This window comes from Microtus pennsylvanicus, chromosome X (assembly GCF_037038515.1).
Source record: "Microtus pennsylvanicus isolate mMicPen1 chromosome X, mMicPen1.hap1, whole genome shotgun sequence".
In the NCBI taxonomy this organism is placed as follows: Eukaryota; Metazoa; Chordata; class Mammalia; order Rodentia; family Cricetidae; genus Microtus; species Microtus pennsylvanicus.
The window spans coordinates 18,824,151-18,842,320 of NC_134601.1; the positions used below are offsets into that span (position 1 = coordinate 18,824,151).

Below are 18,170 nucleotides of genomic sequence, written 5' to 3' on the forward strand. Positions count from 1 at the left end.
CCAGCCTGGTCTACAGAGCGAGTTCCAGGACAGGCAGAGCTACACAGAGAAACCCTGTCTTGGAAAAAAAAGATTAAAGCTGGGGCCAGGTGGTGTAGTGTATGCCTTTAATCCCAGCAGGAGGCAGAGGCAGGTGGATCTCTGTGAGTTCAAAGCCAGCCTGATGAACAGAACTAGTTCCAGGACAGCTAGAGCTGTTACACAGAGAACTCCTATCTCGAAAAATAAAACAAAACAAAATGAAAAGCTAGTTGGGGTCTCCAGAACTCATAAAAAGGCAGTGCATATCTGTAATCCCAGTCCTGGGCAGGTAAAGACAGGAAGATCTGTGGGACTTGACCATCAACTGGCCTATCTGAATCAGCGAGTACAGGTTCCAAACCAAGTGGAGGGCCAGCAAGATGGTTTGGCAGGTGCCGGATGCCAGATCCAATTACCTGACTTTCATCCCCACATGGTAGAGAGAGAACTAATTCTGGAAATTTTTCTCTGACCTCCACATGTGTGACATGGCACACACACACACACACACACACACCTAAATAAACAAGTTTTTTAAAGATGGACATGGAACTCAGGAAACAGAGGCAGGCTAATCTTTATGAGTTCAAGGCTAGCCTGGTGTACATAATGAGTTCCAGGCCAGTCAGAACTACATAGTCTTAAAAAATAAAATATTAAAGGCAGATGGGGTGTGGTGGGAGGGTATGAGTTAACAATCCTAAGACCACTAGATCTTTATAGTGTAGTTAAACCTATCTGGTGGCCAAAGGTGGAAGCCAGGTTGTTTGCACAGGGAAGAGGCTAGAATGATCCATATGGTGAAGGGTTAGAGTCAGAGACATCAATTTGAATTCCTACGTAGCTTAATGCAGACACCAATGCATGTCTATTTATAGATAGTACACAGGGTAATGCTTTTTGTAAGATTCTTTGCTCTGTCTGCTGACAGGGCCCAGAAACACTAGTGCACGGCAGTGATCATTTCCAATGAATGACTCCTTGGAGAAATGGCTCATTCGAGATCCACAGCAGGAAATGCATAAACTGGACATGCAGTCAGAAAGCAAGAAAGTGTTCAAATAGGCACGTACACTCATACAAGTGATGAAGGAGGGGTCAAGGGGATACAGAAGTGAGCTGGAAGCAAAGGTCAGTGGTAGAGCACATGCCTAGCATGTCTGAAGCCAGGGGTTCCCCATATAGTACCAAAACAGTTTTTTTAAAGGGCCCATGTTGGGTCACAACTGTCTGTAACTCCAGTCCCAGAGGATTGGACCTCCTCTTCTGGCCTCAGGTATGCAAGTGGTACACAGGCATACATGCAGGCAAAACCCCCATATACACGAAAATATTAACATTTAAAAGGGCTCATGATAATTAATATTGTCAACTGGGCATGCTTGTGAGGGACTATCTAGATTAGGTTAACTGAAGTTGGAAGACCCACCTTAATTGTAAGCATCAACATTCCATGGGTTCGGATCCCAGACTAAAAAGAGAAAGAAAAGCAGAGGAAGCAAGCTACACACAAGCCTTCATCCCTCTCTGAATGCTGACTGTGAATGAAATGTGACCAGCTGCCTTATGCTTCTGCCACCATGATTCCTTCACCATGATGGACTGTACCCCTTACACTATAAGCCAAAATAAATCTCTCCTTCCTTAAGTTGTTTTTGGCAGGTGTTTTGTCACAGTGCCCAGAAAAGTCACTTAGACAGGGGTCCAAGGGAGTCAACTGAAAGAGCCTCCAAGAATCACAGATGTAAAATGTAAGCAACACATTAGAGAACTATTGAGCCATTAACAAAGATATAAACTACATCTAGTGTGGTAACACACAACCTGCCGTCCCACCACTTGGGAAGCAGAAGCAGTAGAATCAATGCAAATTTGAGACCAGCCTGGTCTACATGGCAAGTTCCAGTCCAGCTGGGGCTATATATTAAGACCCTGTTTCAAAATATCAAATGAGACAAATGAGAAGTGAGAGCCAGGTGTGGTGGTGCACACCTTTAATCCCAGTGCAGGGAGACAAGCAGATCTCTGTGAGTTAGAGGCTGGCCTGGTTTATATAGTCTCAAAACAGCAATAAAAACAAAGTAACAAGAGAACAAAAAAGTACAAAGTAAATATTCCTAAGTCCAAAGTATAATAAATCACTTATTAGCAAATAAATATGAGAGAATAAATAAAACTCCTGTGAGGACTACTACATAATCATCTTGCCTACTCTTGTGTGCTACGATTTATAATATGGATTAAAGGCTTGCTCACCAGTGGGTAGTGCTATGGAGAGGGTTGGAACCCTTAAAAGACAGGGCTTAGTGAGAGCAAGTTAGGTCACTGGGGTGTGTCTTTGAAGAAGATATTGGGGACCTCTTCTTGTAGCTTTCTGGTCAAAATGGGGTGAGCAGTTTTACTCTGTCATGGGCCCTTGCCATGGTGCTCTGCCTCACTATACGACAAAGATCCAAGTGACTTTGGTCTGAAACTCTAAAACTTGTGAACTAAAACTAATCCCACCTCTGTAAGCTGCTGTACCAAGATGTTTGTTACAGGAATGGAAAGTGACTGCCATAGCCCCAGGGAGGTGGGAATGTCTTCCTTGTAAAGAGAGTACAGTACAGAAAGAGAAGAAGGGATCACTTTGATAAGTGGGAATCTGACACACCTCCACCAGACAGCCATTGTGAACACTGGCCAATGGTGCTATAAGCACTGATTTACCAAAGAATGGATGAGTATGGCCTTACAAACACCTAAAGTCCAGCTAGCTATAAGAGAAATGGCGGAAGATCCAACAAGGGACATTCAACCTCCATCAGCTCTCCTTGGATCTACCAGAGTCATCGAAACAAAGCACTCCTCACAGTCACAGTGACCATGATAGCCCAAATGATAGCCCAAATCAGTGGTGGATTCTGGAGATGGGATCTTGGAACAAGAGTACTTGCTGCAGAAAGCTGAATAAACTGGCCTATACTTGATAGAGGAACTCTGTTGACTCGTTAAATGGGATAAATGTAATAATCTAGGATAGAGGCTGGGCAGTGGTGGCGCACGCCTTTAATCCCAGCACTTGGGAGGTAGAGGCAGGCGGATCTCTGTGAGTTCAAGACCAGCCTGGTCTACAGAGCTAGTTCCAGGACAGGCTCCAAAGCCACAGAGAAACCCTGTCTCGAAAAACCAAAAATAATAATAATAATCTAGGATAGATGCAACAATCTAGCACAAGATTTTTGTGGCAGAGGGGTGTGGGAGCACTCACTACTATCACACCAATTTTTCTGTAAACCTAAAAGGAGTATAAGCGGCATATAGTATCCCACATCTGGAATCCCAGCAGTCTGGTGGTGTGGGATTCCCCTCTGTGTGCTGTGATTACCATTAATGAATAAAGAAACTGCTTTGGACCTATGGCAGGGCAGAACTTAGCTAGGTAGGGAAAACTGAACTGAATGCTGGGAGAAAGAAGGGTGGAGTCAAAAAGATGACATGGAGCCGCTGTAACTTTGCTGGTAGGCCACGACCTTGTGGTAATACACAGATTAATAGAAATGGGTTAAATTAATATATGGGTTATCCAGTAAGAAGCTAGAGCTAATGGGCCAAGCAGTGATTTAATTAATACAGTTTCTGTGTGATTATTTCGGGTCTAAGCTAGCCGGGTGGCCCGGAACCAACAAGCAGCCTCCCTCCAACACTCTGGAGATGAAGACAGGAGGATCAGATGAACAAAGTCACCCTGAGCTACACAGTGGGTTCAAGGTACCTGAACTAAATCTTGTCTCAAAACATTGGAAAAATATTTCTGTAAACCTGAATGTAGTAAGTCACACCTGTAATCTCAGCACTCGGGAGGCTCAGACAAGAGGATCTACTCAAGTTCAAGGTCAGTCATTGTCCCACCATGCCCCCACAGAAAGGGAAAAAGAAGTTTATGGCAAAATGTAAAACACCAATGCTTTCAGATTGTCTGTGTGAGTGAGCACAGCTGGTAGACAAGGCAGACTGTGCTGGGGTGGAGGCTTCTGCAGCTGCACCTCGAGCTCCGGGAACCTTGACTCTGGTCCATTTATTCCCCTTGCCTGTTGGCACAAGAGTTGGAAGTACAAAGCCTTGCCAAGTGGACCCCAGTTTTCCCTTTGTTCCCAGCTCATTCTAATTCCAAAGTTCATTGTGCTTGGCCTCTAGAGGAGGTGGCCCAACCCTACCTTCGGCTGCCTCGCTCCTTACAGAATCACTATAGGGGTGACAATCTCCATCTAGTCTTCTCTCAGTCCATGGCCACCTCAGGCCTGGGAAGGCACTAGATTCAACTTGCCAGCCTTACTTGCCAGCCTCTACCACAAGGGCCCTGTGACAGCCCTCTCCCAGCTTGTTCCTTCTGCTCTCAGCTTCTACCCCAGCTCCTAGGGGCTCCCAGCACAGTTCAACGTCATTATGACTGGAACACCAGGGCCCCAAAGTGCTAGTTAGGACGATCTTGTGTTTATCAGCTCAGATCCTGGGGAGTCTACCATGCTCCTCCCTAGCAACTGCACCTTCCCCCAGTAGGAGTATGCTCCGGAGAGTGCCTGCCCAGGATTGGAAAGGCATTTGTTCCCCCTAGTGCTCTGCACCTCCTAGGAACTCTCACTAGACACATGAACTGACCCCATCAGGGCACAGGCTTCTGAAGCACAAATTCTAATCATTCTTAATAATAAAAACCCAGAGTCAGCTATCAGGAGTGAAAGTTGAAGGATCAGAGAAGCAGAGTGGCCAGACACTAGAGAGTTCTTCCCTCTACCAATGCTCAGACGGCAGGGGTGATCCTGTCTCTATGAATCCTCAGACTGCATGCTCAGACTGGCTGCTCCTCTGACTACTTGTCCAGACTACTTCAGACTGTACTGCTTCCTGTCTCCTCCTGCCTGCTATTCCTCTCTCTGCCCAGTCATATCACTTTCTGACTCCATCTCCATGGTGCTGGCATTAAAGCTGTGAGCCACCACCACCTGGTGCTATTTCTCTTTGAGGGTGGCCTTAAACTCATAGAGATCTGCCAGCCTCTGCCTCCTGAGTGCTGGGATTAGAGATGCTGGCCACCACTGCCTGGCTCTGTTTCTCTTTGAGACTAGATCAATCTAGCGTAGCCCAAGGTGGCTTTAAACTGACAGAGATTTGTCTGCCTCCTCTGTCCTGGAATTAAAGGTGTGCGCCACCACCACCTGGCCTCTAGTGGCTTATTTGTTAAAACACAAACAAAAGCTGGGTGGTGGTGGTGCATGCCTTTAATCTCAACACTCAGGAGGCATAGGCTGGTGGATCTCTGTGAGTCTGAGGTCAGCCTGGTCTACAGAGCAGGCTCCAAAGCTACAGAGAAACCCTGTCTCGAAAAACACACAGACAAAATATGCCTACACACTTCCACAGTTTGGAGCAAACACCACAGGCACTCCACCTGGTTGGCTCTGCTTTTTAGCTTCTTGGGAATGGTTTACAGGTGGCTGACAGGGCAGTTGTCACCAGTGTCTCCTTCTTTAGAAAGTGAATAAAGAAATAGAACCAATACCACTGCAGGATGCCAGCGGGCCAGTGTAGCCCTAGCCCAGAGCTAGCCACTGGGGTATGGAGATGATCAGGCCCCAAGAAGATTAGGTGGGCAAGAAAACCGCTGCAGGATAAAGGCTGGCTGCAGGGAATTGCAAAAGACTAGAGGGGAGCTCAAAGGTGGTGTCATTACCAGGCAAGGGACAAGTGGGACCCCATGGAATCAGGTTTTGAGGTCTACCAAACTTATTCTCCTGAGATGTAGAGGCCCAGGAAACCTCAAGGTCACACCAGCTATTCTCAATGTCATTTCATTTGTTTCCCGGATCTCTACATCCTGGCCACCTTCTGAGGCCACAAAGCAGTGCCTGCCCCAGTGCCTAAGCATGGGTGACTGGTACCTTAAAGTGCCTTTTGTGCCGAGGTGAAGACGATACTCCGTACATTCCTGTACCTGGGCTTGGCACATGGCCTTACCCAGCTGCTCAGCACAGGCCCAGGATGGAGGGAGGCCTTCACCCTTGCACCCAGCCTTGACTTTTTCACCTTTGGACCTCCGCACACACTGCTGTGACCATCTCCTCAAAGTGTCATCGGCTCACCCCCATGTTTCTCAGGCCACTATATTCTTTCCCTCCCACCCCGACTCTGGACAAGAAGGGTCTTAAATCCCCAAGAGTAGCCAGCATCCAATCCCGTCTGCTCTCACTTCCACAGGTTGACTTTCCTATGGTTGACTGGTCTCCGCCCACACCTCATCCAGGTCACTGCTGCCGCAGTTCCTTTCCCTTTGCAGGTCTCACATCTGCACACGCTAATCCTTCTACTACAATAGAGTCCTCTGTATCCATTCCTTGGCATCCGCTTCTTTCCTCTCTTAAATGCCCCTTGTTCCTTGGGTGGCTCCAGCACTTCCAGGATGTGTGCTATGGAGTAACTCCTCTATGGCCTTTGTTTCTACAGGAGGACTTTGGTCCCAGGCTGGGCCAGAGAAGACCCAAGTTTGAGTTCTCTGATGAGCAAAGAGACTCTGCAAAGAAACAGGCACGTGACACACACACCCCTCCTCCTCCTGCTAGCTTGAGTGAAAATGCTGCCTCTCCCTCCTTCCTCACCTATCAGGCTCAATCTGGCTCAGACTGAAACTGCTTTTCTTTCTAAAGCCGCCTGATGGCTGCAGGCTTAGCCCGACGGGATGGGGGGGGGGGGGGATGAGCCACCTGGGAACTTTGGTATCTGATCAGGTCAGGGAGTTGGGGATTGAAACGGGCACGCCGCACCTTTCTAGTCCACCCCAGGCTAGTCTTGACCCTGGAAAATTCCCAAGAATCTGCTCAGTTGCCTGGAGGTCCCTATGGAGCAGAGCAGGCAGGTGTTGAGCTTAGGGAGAGGGTCTGTACAGCAACCAGGCACCAGGGGGCAGCCTTACCCTATTCTTACCCCCGTACCCATAGGTTACACGCCCTACCCACCCCCACACCAGGCAAAGGGTGGACTGACTGGAGTATCATGGACTCCCCTCCTCTACCTTGGTGACAAATTGGAACGCTGATCCTCAACCAGGCAAGCTATCCTTTGCTCACTCTGGAGACACACAGAAATTGGTCACACCCAGAGCTGACACCTGGACCCTTAGCCTATCTTTGGGGAGGCCTAAATGTCTTGAGGAGACAGCTCAGTGCTTCTGGCAAAGTTCCACAGAACCCCTGGAGGCAGATCTCCCTCTCCAAGCCAACGCAGAGATAGTACTTCAGGAGACAACCGACAAGGGCACCTACTTTGGTGCAGGTACCAAGAAACTTTGCACCTGGATACCCAACTCTCCCTAGGTCCTAATTGGGAGACATGAGGCAGGTTAGATGAACCTTGGTGAAGGACGGTCCACCAGGAAGGGAGATTCCAGGCTAGAAACAGTAGAGGAAAGAAGAAGGACTTAGGATGTCTGGAAGTCAGCCAAGGACTCCGTTTTCCTGATAGTTCATTAAAACCTGAGGGGACTTTGGCCCCACCCGGGCCAGGTGATCCTGGAACGACTGGCGGCTCGGCCCACTGAGGAGGAGGTGCTGGCCCAGCGCCCCAGGTAGCAGCCACCCTGCTCCGAACTAAAGCTGCCTCTCCCGAGGAGGAGGAGGTAGGCGGAGTGACGGGGAGGGCGGGATGGAGTGGGGGGAGGGGAACAGCCGGATCGTGGGGGTGGGGCGACAGTGACATCACCGGGAGTTGGTTCTTAAGCAGCAGCCGGTAGCGCCGGGAAAGAGACGGACAGTTGGAGTGCCTTGGCGAATCTGAGTCCGCCGCAGCCGGAGAGCGGCTGTAGCAGCCGCCACCGGGAAGGAGGGGGCGAGGCGAGCCCGGGGCCACCAGAGCCGCTAGCTCCAACTGAGCCGCGGGCGAGGACAGCCGCGCGGAGCTGGGCCGGGGCCGGGGGGCGCGGGCCGCAGGCCCCTTGCTCCGGCCGCCGCTTGCAGACAGTGGGCTTTCGATGCTACCCGCGGCGCGCTAGGGTGAGCCTCCGGCCAGGCGAGCAGTCGCCGCCGCAGCCGCCGCCACCGGAGCGGCGGGCAGGAGTCTCGGGAGCCGCCGCCGCCCGGTCAGGCTCCACCGCCGCCCGCGCGCTCCCGGGCCCCCGACACACATGAGATTCTTCAGGCTCACTTTCAAGTGTTTCGTGGACTGCTTCTGACTGCGCCGCCCCCGCCGTCCCGCACCCCTCCCGCCCGCCGCCCCGTCCCCCGGCCCGGCCGCCCCCGAGGCCCCCGGGCGGGCCCGTGCTTTCGGGGCCCTCTCTCCAGGTGCCGCCGAAGCCCCTTGCCCGCCCGCCACCCTCAAGGCGCCGCGACCCCCGGCCCGGCCTCGCGGCCCCAGGGACCATGGCGAAGAAGAGCGCCGAGAACGGTATCTATAGTGTGTCTGGTGACGAAAAGAAGGGTCCTCTCATCGTGCCCGGGCCCGACGGTGCCCCAGCCAAGGGCGATGGCCCCACGGGCCTTGGGCCGCCCGGCGCCCGCCTTGCCGTGCCACCACGAGAGACCTGGACACGCCAGATGGACTTCATCATGTCGTGCGTGGGCTTCGCCGTGGGCCTGGGGAACGTGTGGCGCTTTCCCTACCTGTGCTACAAGAACGGTGGAGGTGAGTGCCCCCGCCCCTGAGCATCCCGGCTTCTCATCAGGGGTCAGTTCCCACCCACAGCCTGCCACAGGCCCACCAGAGCAGTGGGGTGAAGTCCAGAGGGTGGGGAGGCCCGCCCAGAGCGCGTGGGGGCCATAGTGCCCCCTCACCGGCCAAGCACTCAGTGACCCAGCGCACCAGCCTCCACCCCCCTCACCGGTCATGTGCCTGGCAGCGGAGGGGGAAGCTATCAAGGAGAGCTTCCTGATGAACTGAGGGGGGTTCTTCCCAGACTTCCAGCCCAGACTGGGAGTGATTGGCCACTGAGGTGGGAAGGGAAGGCCTGCCCCCAGTGGAGGGGACTCCGGGAGGTGAGGAGCCCTGCCTGCCCCCGTGGGTCAGGCACACAAGTGACACATTGTGTGCCCCCCCCCATGTGTGCACACAAGAACACACACAAACACAATGGGCCACTCTGTCCCCCCTCCCCCACGCTCTCCCCTCCTCTCCCTTTTCCCTTCTCTTCCCTCCCCTCTGACCCAGGCTTGGAACACTTGGTGCTTGAGCCAGGCTTGGGAAGTCTGCGGCCTGGCCCGACTGGCGCCGCCACTAGACAAGCTACATGCACATCCCATGCCCAGTTGCTGAAGCTCAGCTTAGCAACAGTAGTGGGCACTTGCCTGTCCTGGAACTGCAAAGCAGAACTGGATTCCTTGGGAGCTAAAGCAGCTAGGTGATGGGTGGGAAACTGAGTCCATGAGGGAAGGCCTCTAGCCCAAGGTCACACAAGGAAAGGATGCTGGGAGCAGGAGCCCGCCCGGCAAACTGCAGTTTAACTCCATTACTGAGTAGCTGAAAGAGCTGAGCCTGAGCAGAGTAGGGGTCCTAGAGAGCAGTAGGGGGAAATAGGTCAGAGCTGCAGCTGCTCTGTTCTCCCCTCCTTGCTACTAGCCCATCTAATTACTGAAATCTTGCCTTGGTCCCTTTCCTTGTCTACCTTTGTCCTACACCAATACCCCCATTAGCAGAGGCTTGCCACCCACCCATCTTTCTCCTGTGACCCTCATGAGTGCAAAGTACAGGGTAGTTGGGCACACTGCCTTTGAACAAGCCCCCAAGACTGAACACCCAGCCTGGAAAACACACGTGCGCACACGCACACTCCCTAGCCATTCCATCCTGTTCTGCTGCCTGCCAAAAAAGATGGTCTGCATGCATAAGCCTGTGTGGTTTTGATGCCTGTGAAGTCACCCTAGGTGGTGTCCACAGGCCAAGGACCCCATGGTACAGAGAATACTGTGCCTCCTCTCACCAAACCTAGAGCAGATCTCCTGGGACTGTTCACCTTGAGCCTCTGAGTCAGTGACCACTCTTGCACTGATTCACCCAGTGGGAAGTCATGGGACTGGGGCTCTGCCTGGGCCTTCTAGGACTTTGGAGGCCGGGCTAGTCTGTGAGGCCTGGACAGCTTGGCTGAAGGGTTTGGGTTAAGTCCTTGCCTACTGTGGAGGCTCATTGGGACACATCACGAGTCCACTCTATGCTTCCTCCACTAGGTGTGTTCCTTATTCCCTACGTCCTGATTGCCCTGGTTGGAGGAATCCCCATTTTCTTCCTGGAAATCTCACTGGGCCAGTTCATGAAGGCCGGCAGCATCAATGTCTGGAACATCTGCCCTCTATTCAAAGGTGAGCCACCCTGAGCCAATTCTCAGTACTCCTTTTTTCAACTACTGGGACTAGGGCAGGGGAACAGAGTATAGCTATGATCCACATGAAGAAATCTTGCCTAGGTAATATCCTCCCAGGCTCAGGAGAGAATCTGCAGTTAACTTGAAGAGTCAGGAACCAGGGTGGAGTGGCAAGCTTGCTTTTTTAAGAAAAGGATGAAGCAGAAACAGTTAAGCTTAGGGACAGGACCTGTTGGACACACTTGACTCACTGCAGAGGTCCTTGTCCTTGCCTTCTGTAGCTGCAGGGTGGCAGTGGGACCTGGGAAAGGGACAGCATTTGAAGCTGGACTAGCAGCAGAATATAGTAGCCACACAAGGTAGGAGAGGGGGGCTGTCTAGCACTGGGCTAGATAAAGGAGCTGAAGCACAGATATTAGTAGAGGAACATGGCAAATGTTAGCGGGAGACAGACAGGAAAGGTAGCCCACTGTTGGAACACACAGTCGTGTTCCAAGTTTGGAGAAGCCTCTGGCAGGATAAAGGGAAGTAGAATACAGGGAAGGAAGGAGACATGCAAGAAGCAAGCTGTCAGGAACTCAGCAAGAATCAGTGCCAGCTCTGGAAAGGGAGATAATGGGGGTGGTAGAAACATGGCCATAAAGAAGCCCAGAATAAAAGGAAGCTTCTCACTCATCCTTAGGCCTGGGCTATGCCTCCATGGTGATTGTCTTCTACTGCAACACCTACTACATCATGGTGCTGGCCTGGGGCTTCTATTACCTGGTCAAGTCATTCACTACCACTTTGCCCTGGGCCACATGTGGCCACACCTGGAACACTCCTGACTGTGTGGAGATCTTTCGCCATGAAGACTGTGCCAATGCCAGCCTAGCCAACCTCACATGTGACCAGCTTGCTGACCGTCGATCGCCTGTCATCGAGTTCTGGGAGTGAGTCGGGTGCCAAGCCCATCCTATCTCATCCCTTGGGCTCTCTATATGTGGCCAAGCCCTGGGGCACATGGCCAGGGATGCAAAACAACCCACTCCTGGGTTTTGTCTGTCCCTATCCTCCTGGAGTGCCTAGGTCAGTCCTGGAGCTTATAGACATTGCTCCTACAGCAACATGTCATTTGCCATTGCCCTATCATGTTTACCTGGCTAAGGAGCTGAGACTGCATATTTGCAGAAGGTTGGGGTGAGGATGATCTGGGGTAGTCAGTCCTACAGATCAGGGCTGTGGTGAGGGAGGACCCATCAACTCCAAAGCAAATCCCAGTCACTGTGCCCTCTGCTGACATGACCCTCAGGTGCCCTGTTTTCTTTTCTACCCTAGGAACAAAGTCTTGAGGCTCTCTTCGGGGCTGGAGGTGCCAGGGGCCCTCAACTGGGAGGTGACCCTATGCCTGCTGGCCTGCTGGGTGCTGGTCTACTTCTGTGTGTGGAAAGGGGTCAAGTCAACAGGAAAGGTATAGCTGGAAGCAGGTGGGGGGGGCAGCATTGCCTGGGAGGGACACAAACACAACAGGAGGTGACTATACTGAGGCTCAAGCCTATAGAGTAGACAGGTCTTTATTGTCACCCTGTTGATGGGCATTATTTCTCGTAGCCTTCAGACCTGAGGGTGAAAGGTCAGGCCATACCTACCCTTCCCCATGTCCACCACTCCATCTCAACCCTTTCTCTTTCCTTCCACCTCTCTGTTTCTCCCTACTTATCTCTAGATGCCTAATCTTTGGGGCTCTCCTCACCTCTATGATCCTCAGGCCCCCCAGGAAGACTTCATATAGCCCTCCTTCAGAGGTTCCCTCTCAGGTTACAGATACAGATGAACCAACATATTAAAACTGCTAAGCCATGGAACATGGTCAGGTGCCTAGAGGGCCAGATTGCAAACATTCATTCCCAACAGGGTCCTCAACGGCTGTCTTCCTCCCTCCCTCTCCCTCCTTCCTTCTCTCTCTCATCACCAATAACACTAGGCTATAAAACCAACCCTGTCCTCTTGCCCACCTAGAATCCCTAGCTGCCATGGACCCCACTGCCCTATCAAGGATGCCCTGGAGTTTGGGACCACAGGGCTCTGAGGAATATGTACTTATTACAATCCCATGTAACATTGCCACAGATTCTCCTTGCCCATACTCTGCAAACCTTCCTGTCCTCATAGGCTTGTCCCCACATGGACATACTGAGAAGTTGCCCGTCAGGAGAGTTCACATTTTCTCACTCCCCCATGGACTGATTTTCCTCTTTATACATTAGATGTGCCTAGGGACCCTCACCTTGGAATGCCATGATCCTGTCTCTCCCCTCCTACAGCTGACTAGTGCCTGCTGTGAGGCTGCCTGGGCTCCAGGCTGGCCCCTAGCTTCCCTGGGGATGGTTGGTCATTTAGGAATAGAATGAGTGCTACTGGCTTTCCTCACCTAAATTCTGAGCATGACTGCAGTTTGGGGAGACTGTGGCCACTTAAGGGGAGCAGGGGTTCGGAACCTGAGCACCCTGGCCCCCTAGATCGTGTACTTCACTGCTACATTCCCCTACGTGGTCCTTGTCGTGCTGCTCGTGCGAGGGGTGCTGTTGCCTGGAGCCCTGGATGGCATCGTCTACTATCTCAAACCTGACTGGTCGAAGCTGGGGTCCCCTCAGGTGAGGAAAGGTGCTTTATGACAGCAAGACTGGGTGGCACAGCCTGTTGAGTAGGGTCCTTTATGACTCTGATCTTTGCCCATCCCTTCCAGGTATGGATAGATGCCGGGACCCAGATTTTCTTCTCTTATGCCATCGGCCTGGGGGCCCTCACAGCCCTAGGCAGCTACAATCGCTTCAACAACAACTGCTACAAGTAGGCACCCGCCTCTGCCCTGCCTGCCCTGCCTTGCCCTGCCCTGGAGCAGTGGGGCTGCCTAAACCAGAACATTCTACCCCTCCACCCCCAGGGACGCCATCATCCTGGCACTCATCAACAGTGGGACCAGCTTCTTTGCTGGGTTTGTGGTCTTCTCCATCCTGGGCTTTATGGCCACAGAGCAGGGTGTGCACATCTCCAAGGTGGCAGAATCAGGTGAGCTGCCAGACCTCAGCCCACCTCCAGACCTGCAGAACTACCCTGATGTAGGGCATGCACAAAAGCATTCTGAAACGTGACAGACGAGTTCAGCTAGCTGTTGAGATGGCTCTAAGCAGCTGAAACAAGGCTGTTCTCTGGAGCCAGGAGGGCCTCCTGCCACCTACCTCTAAGGCTGCAGGGTGTGTCTTCATAGTGGTTGAGTACTGGAGATAGAAAAGGAGCTGCTCCTTCAGCCCCTGCTGTGTCACCCCAGGGCAACCAGAAACTGCCAAGGCTGTTTGAGCCCAGGGAAAGTAGTGTGAGTCAGGAGGTCCTGCTAATATGGGGTGAGGCTACCAAGGACCACAGCCTTCCAGACTATTGGTGTGAGGTACCTGTAGGACCTCAATGGGTCTAGCCATGCTGAGGCACAAATAGCCCCCAAGTTTTTATTATCTGGGGGATGGGCATGACCTTGAGCGTCAGGGTACTCAGGATGGTGCTGAGGGCCAGTCTCACCCTGCATCTTTGCACTCAGGGCCTGGTCTAGCCTTCATTGCCTACCCACGGGCTGTCACACTGATGCCTGTGGCCCCACTCTGGGCTGCCTTGTTCTTCTTCATGCTGCTGCTGCTCGGTCTGGACAGCCAGGTTTGCAGGAGCTCTAGGGCAAGAATGGGGTAGGGGCTGGTGGTCAGGGGGCTTGGCACATTGGGCAAGAGATGCACGGGGACATGGGAGACCTGGGCCTGAGCTGCCCTGGACACAGTTTGTAGGTGTGGAGGGCTTCATCACCGGGCTACTGGATCTCCTCCCGGCCTCCTACTACTTCCGTTTCCAAAGGGAGATCTCCGTGGCTCTCTGCTGTGTCCTCTGTTTTGTCATCGATCTCTCCATGGTGACTGATGTGAGTAGGGTAAGGTGGGCTACTACTGTCAGTCTCCAGCCATGGGCCATCATCTTTCCTGACCTGGCTCTGTTCTCCAGGGCGGCATGTACGTCTTCCAGCTCTTTGACTACTACTCAGCTAGTGGCACTACCCTGCTGTGGCAAGCCTTTTGGGAGTGTGTGGTGGTAGCTTGGGTTTACGGTAGGTCAGGGTGAAGGGCTGGGCTAGAAATTGTAGGGTGGAATGGAAGGGGGTAGTCTCCAACTCTATCCTTCCCATCCACCTCACCCTATTCCAGGAGCTGACCGCTTCATGGATGACATTGCCTGTATGATTGGGTACCGACCTTGCCCCTGGATGAAATGGTGCTGGTCCTTTTTCACCCCATTGGTCTGCATGGTAAGACTGGGGAAGCTAGGCAAGTGGGGTGGTGTAATGGGGCCCCAATGACTGAAGACACGTGTCCACACAGGGCATCTTCATCTTCAATATTGTATACTACGAACCGCTGGTCTACAACAATACTTACGTGTACCCATGGTGGGGCGAAGCCATTGGCTGGGCCTTTGCACTCTCTTCCATGCTGTGTGTGCCCCTCCACCTCCTGGGCTGTCTCCTCAGGGCAAAAGGAACCATGGCAGAGGTAAGGTCCCTATCCCACCCTTTCCTGGGAAGGGCAAACCGTCATCCAGAAGCACAGCCAGCTCAGACTACAGAAGAAAAGCTAACCTATCATGGCTTCATGTGGAACCAAGGAAGCAAGGCCCACCTCTCACTTTCCACACAAGGGCCACTTAACCCTGCTTCCCATTGTAGGGAGCATGACCTGGAAGGGTGCCCTAAGAGAAACGGACCTGCCTTGGTGGCAGGTAACAGAAGCTATTGCCATGGGGTAGAGCAAGTGACTCATGGGAGGCTGGCTCAACGTGCTCTCCTCTCCCACAGCGCTGGCAGCACTTGACCCAGCCTATCTGGGGCCTCCACCACTTGGAATACAGAGCTCAGGATGCAGATGTCAGGGGCCTGACCACCCTGACTCCAGTGTCTGAAAGCAGCAAGGTTGTCGTGGTGGAGAGTGTCATGTAATAGGCATCCCAGCTCACATCACCAGCTCATCCTTTGGTAGCCATAGCAGCCCCTGCTTTAGCCTCTACCCATCCCACCAGGGGGCTTGCCTTTCCTTGACAGTTCGGGGGTCTGCCTGGGGGGGAAGGGGAGGAAGCACCATGAGTGCTAACAAAAATAACTTTTTCCATTTTTAATAATAAAACGCCAAATATATCACAACCCACCAAAAATAGATGCCTCTCCTCCCCAGCCCCCAGCCACGCTGGTACTTGGCGTTGCTTCCAGGTCCCACCTCCTGTCCTTCCTCTCAGTTCCCAGGACCCACCTCCTAGCCCTGCCAGCCCCACCTGCCTGCCTCCTAAGCTCTGCTCTGTACCACACCTTCACCCTGCAAACTACAGTGGCAGCTTGGGGAACAGGAGAGGAGGGAAAGAATAAGGTGGGACAGGAGGGTAGGCAAGAGAGGGACAGTGGAAACAAGGCAAATGTTTCAGCTGGATTAGACCCCTCTTCCCACCCCTAGTCTAGAAGCTAGAGAGCCAGTCAGCAATGGAACCTTGTGTTCTTGCGCCAATTGCCACCAATATTAATTAACTGTATGAGCTTGGGTCTGAATGTGTGTGTGTGTGTATCTGTGCACGCATGTGCGTGTATAGAAGATGTATAGGTCTCTTATCTTTTAGTGAAGGTGAATACCAGAAGTTAAACAGAGCCTCTGGGCAAAGGAGGCTTGTATTTTGCACATTTTATAAGAAAAAAAAAAACTGAGAGTGAGACTTCTGCTTGTATATTTCTAAAAAGCCCCAACCATCCCCACCTTACCACTCCTCTCCTTCACATCCCCACCTTTCTTCTCTGACCCTAGCCAAGGAGTGTGAATTTATACTTAACTTTCATAGGCAAAACAAAAGCTTCAGGCTGTTGACTATGTGAGTCTGTTGTATGGATGTTTTGTATGGTCTCCAGCTGAGACTGGAGTGGGTAAGTGGGAGCCTCAAGGGCATCCCCACACAATCCTTTGCCCCTAAGCCTATGGGGTAAAAGGCTACAGCATTGTCCCAGGGATCTGGGTCTGCTCACCTGGCATGCTCAGGCTTGCCCACACCCTGTTCCTGGGCTGGGTATGATTGCAGGGATCGCCCAAGGAAGGGATCCTGGGCACAGCTCCCACCTCTGAGCTAAAGGCTGATGTACTTTTGACATCTCAAGTCTTCCGTAGCAGCTTTTAAACTCACATCTATGTCCTGTCAAGCCTGAAATAGCCGAGTAGCCCCTAGAAAGGCTTCCTTCACACAGGGCTAGACTAAGCCAGGGAGATGGGGCTGGGTAAGAGTACAGGCCTTTGGGGACATTCTTACTGTGCTAAAAAAGCCACTGCAAACATAGCAATAAAAACACTTCATTTTCCAAAACTGGCTCCTGCTTCTGCTTCTCTGGAAGATGGATAAGGTGGGGAGATAGTTGTGGGGACCTTCCTCCAGCTCCAACTCGGCATTAGGTAAGGCCCAGTGTGAGGAGCTCTACACCTAGCACCATGCCAGAAACTGGAAAAAGAGTGGGGAAGAAATGCAGGAATAAAGCCTCAGTCCCCCAGAGTGAAGAGCATGGGGTGACATAAGTTCAATAGGAACAAATACAGCAGAGAAGGGAGGCTGCATCCAGGAGTTGCTTGCTCTAAGAATCTTACCGAACCAGGCATGATAGCTTGTGGCTGTAAGCCCTGCACTTTAAAGATCAACAGAAGTGTGCTCCTGAGCAAGTAGCTTTCCAAGATCGAAAAGTAAAGGGTACACTGGGAGCACAGACAGTAAGATGTAACTTTGATCCATGGACTAGGGACCGGCATCTGGACCTGGTTTGTGGCACCAGTTAGTGGGATAGAGGGGGTTCTTTGGATTGGGATCTACTTTGCTGGCAGGGCCAGAAGGGACTGTAGATGACTACAGGATGCAGGACTGAAGAGTCAAAACAAACACCAGAGATTTGGCTTGAGACACAGGATGAATGGTGCTGCCAGGTCCTGTGATGACAACTGGGAGTTGGCTTTGGGCATGTCTTGCTGTCCAAAGGAAGATCTCTGGTTGGCAAATGGACCCAGGAGTTTGCAGTTCTAGAAAATCTGGCCTGGAGCTAAAACTTCTAAAGTTCTCAGCTGGGAGTAGAGCATAAGTGAGTACAAAGGGAGACTCAGCCTGGCTAGCCAACAAGGATTAAGATGGTGCTATAGTTCACTGTGTAGTAAAGAGATTGTGGAGACTTGGACAAGAGTGGTCTTGGGCCACATGCAAAAATCTCACTAAAAATTGCAATAAAAGAAGTCAACTGGGCCAAGTAACAAACCTGTCAAATCAAGCTACTCAGGAGGCTAAAGCAGGAAGACCAAAAGTTTAAGCTTGTGCTGCAGAGTGAGTTCAAGGACAGTCTAGTAGCTAAGGATATGATCAATGACAGAGAACCTAACATATACCAGGCCCTGGTTGTCAAAGGTGTGGAGCATGGTAGGGTGGTGAAGTTAGCTTAGCCTAGCAATCCCAGCTATTTGGGGAGCTAAGGCGGGGGAATCATAAATTCAAAGTCATCCTGGGCAACATACGGATTGTTTCAAAACATATAAAGGAGATAGAGGTCAGAAGTAGAACACTTGCCTAGCATGTGTAAGACCCTAGGTCTCACAATGAATAGAACAAGGGAGGAACCCAAATATACATGAATGAATTAAAGTATGGCTTATTCATAAAATATAGTATTACTTAGCCTGAAATAGGAATTTGAGATATATGCTACATGGGTGACCCTGAAGGACATGATTGGTGAAATGAGCCACTTACAAAAGAACATTGT

At 51.9% G+C, this 18,170-nt stretch overlaps 1 protein-coding gene across 1 annotated transcript; it reads left to right on the forward strand.

The window, feature by feature from the left end:
* The first annotated feature begins 8,183 nt into the window (after nucleotides 1–8,183).
* Nucleotides 8,184–16,741, forward strand: Slc6a8 (solute carrier family 6 member 8). The gene is made up of 13 exons (XM_075958914.1): nucleotides 8,184–8,670; nucleotides 10,206–10,337; nucleotides 11,022–11,271; nucleotides 11,657–11,789; nucleotides 12,838–12,972; nucleotides 13,065–13,168; nucleotides 13,263–13,387; nucleotides 13,911–14,023; nucleotides 14,142–14,279; nucleotides 14,360–14,462; nucleotides 14,560–14,660; nucleotides 14,734–14,904; nucleotides 15,207–16,741. Exons 1-13 carry the CDS (start codon nucleotides 8,409–8,411, stop codon nucleotides 15,345–15,347), a joined length of 1,908 nt encoding a protein of 635 aa, XP_075815029.1. The 5' UTR covers nucleotides 8,184–8,408; the 3' UTR covers nucleotides 15,348–16,741.
* The last annotated feature ends 1,429 nt before the right edge of the window (nucleotides 16,742–18,170 follow it).

What these genes read in the sequence shown, in the direction of transcription:
- Slc6a8 (XM_075958914.1), top strand. Translation starts at nt 8,409, where the DNA reads ATGGCGAAGAAGAGCGCCGAGAACGGTATCTATAGTGTGTCTGGTGAC. An exon ending in CATCTGCCCTCTATTCAAAG is followed by an intron (nt 10,338 to 11,021) that starts GTGAGCCACCCT and finishes ACTCATCCTTAG; the next exon opens with GCCTGGGCTATGCCTCCATG. An exon ending in CCTGTCATCGAGTTCTGGGA is followed by an intron (nt 11,272 to 11,656) that starts GTGAGTCGGGTG and finishes TTTCTACCCTAG; the next exon opens with GAACAAAGTCTTGAGGCTCT.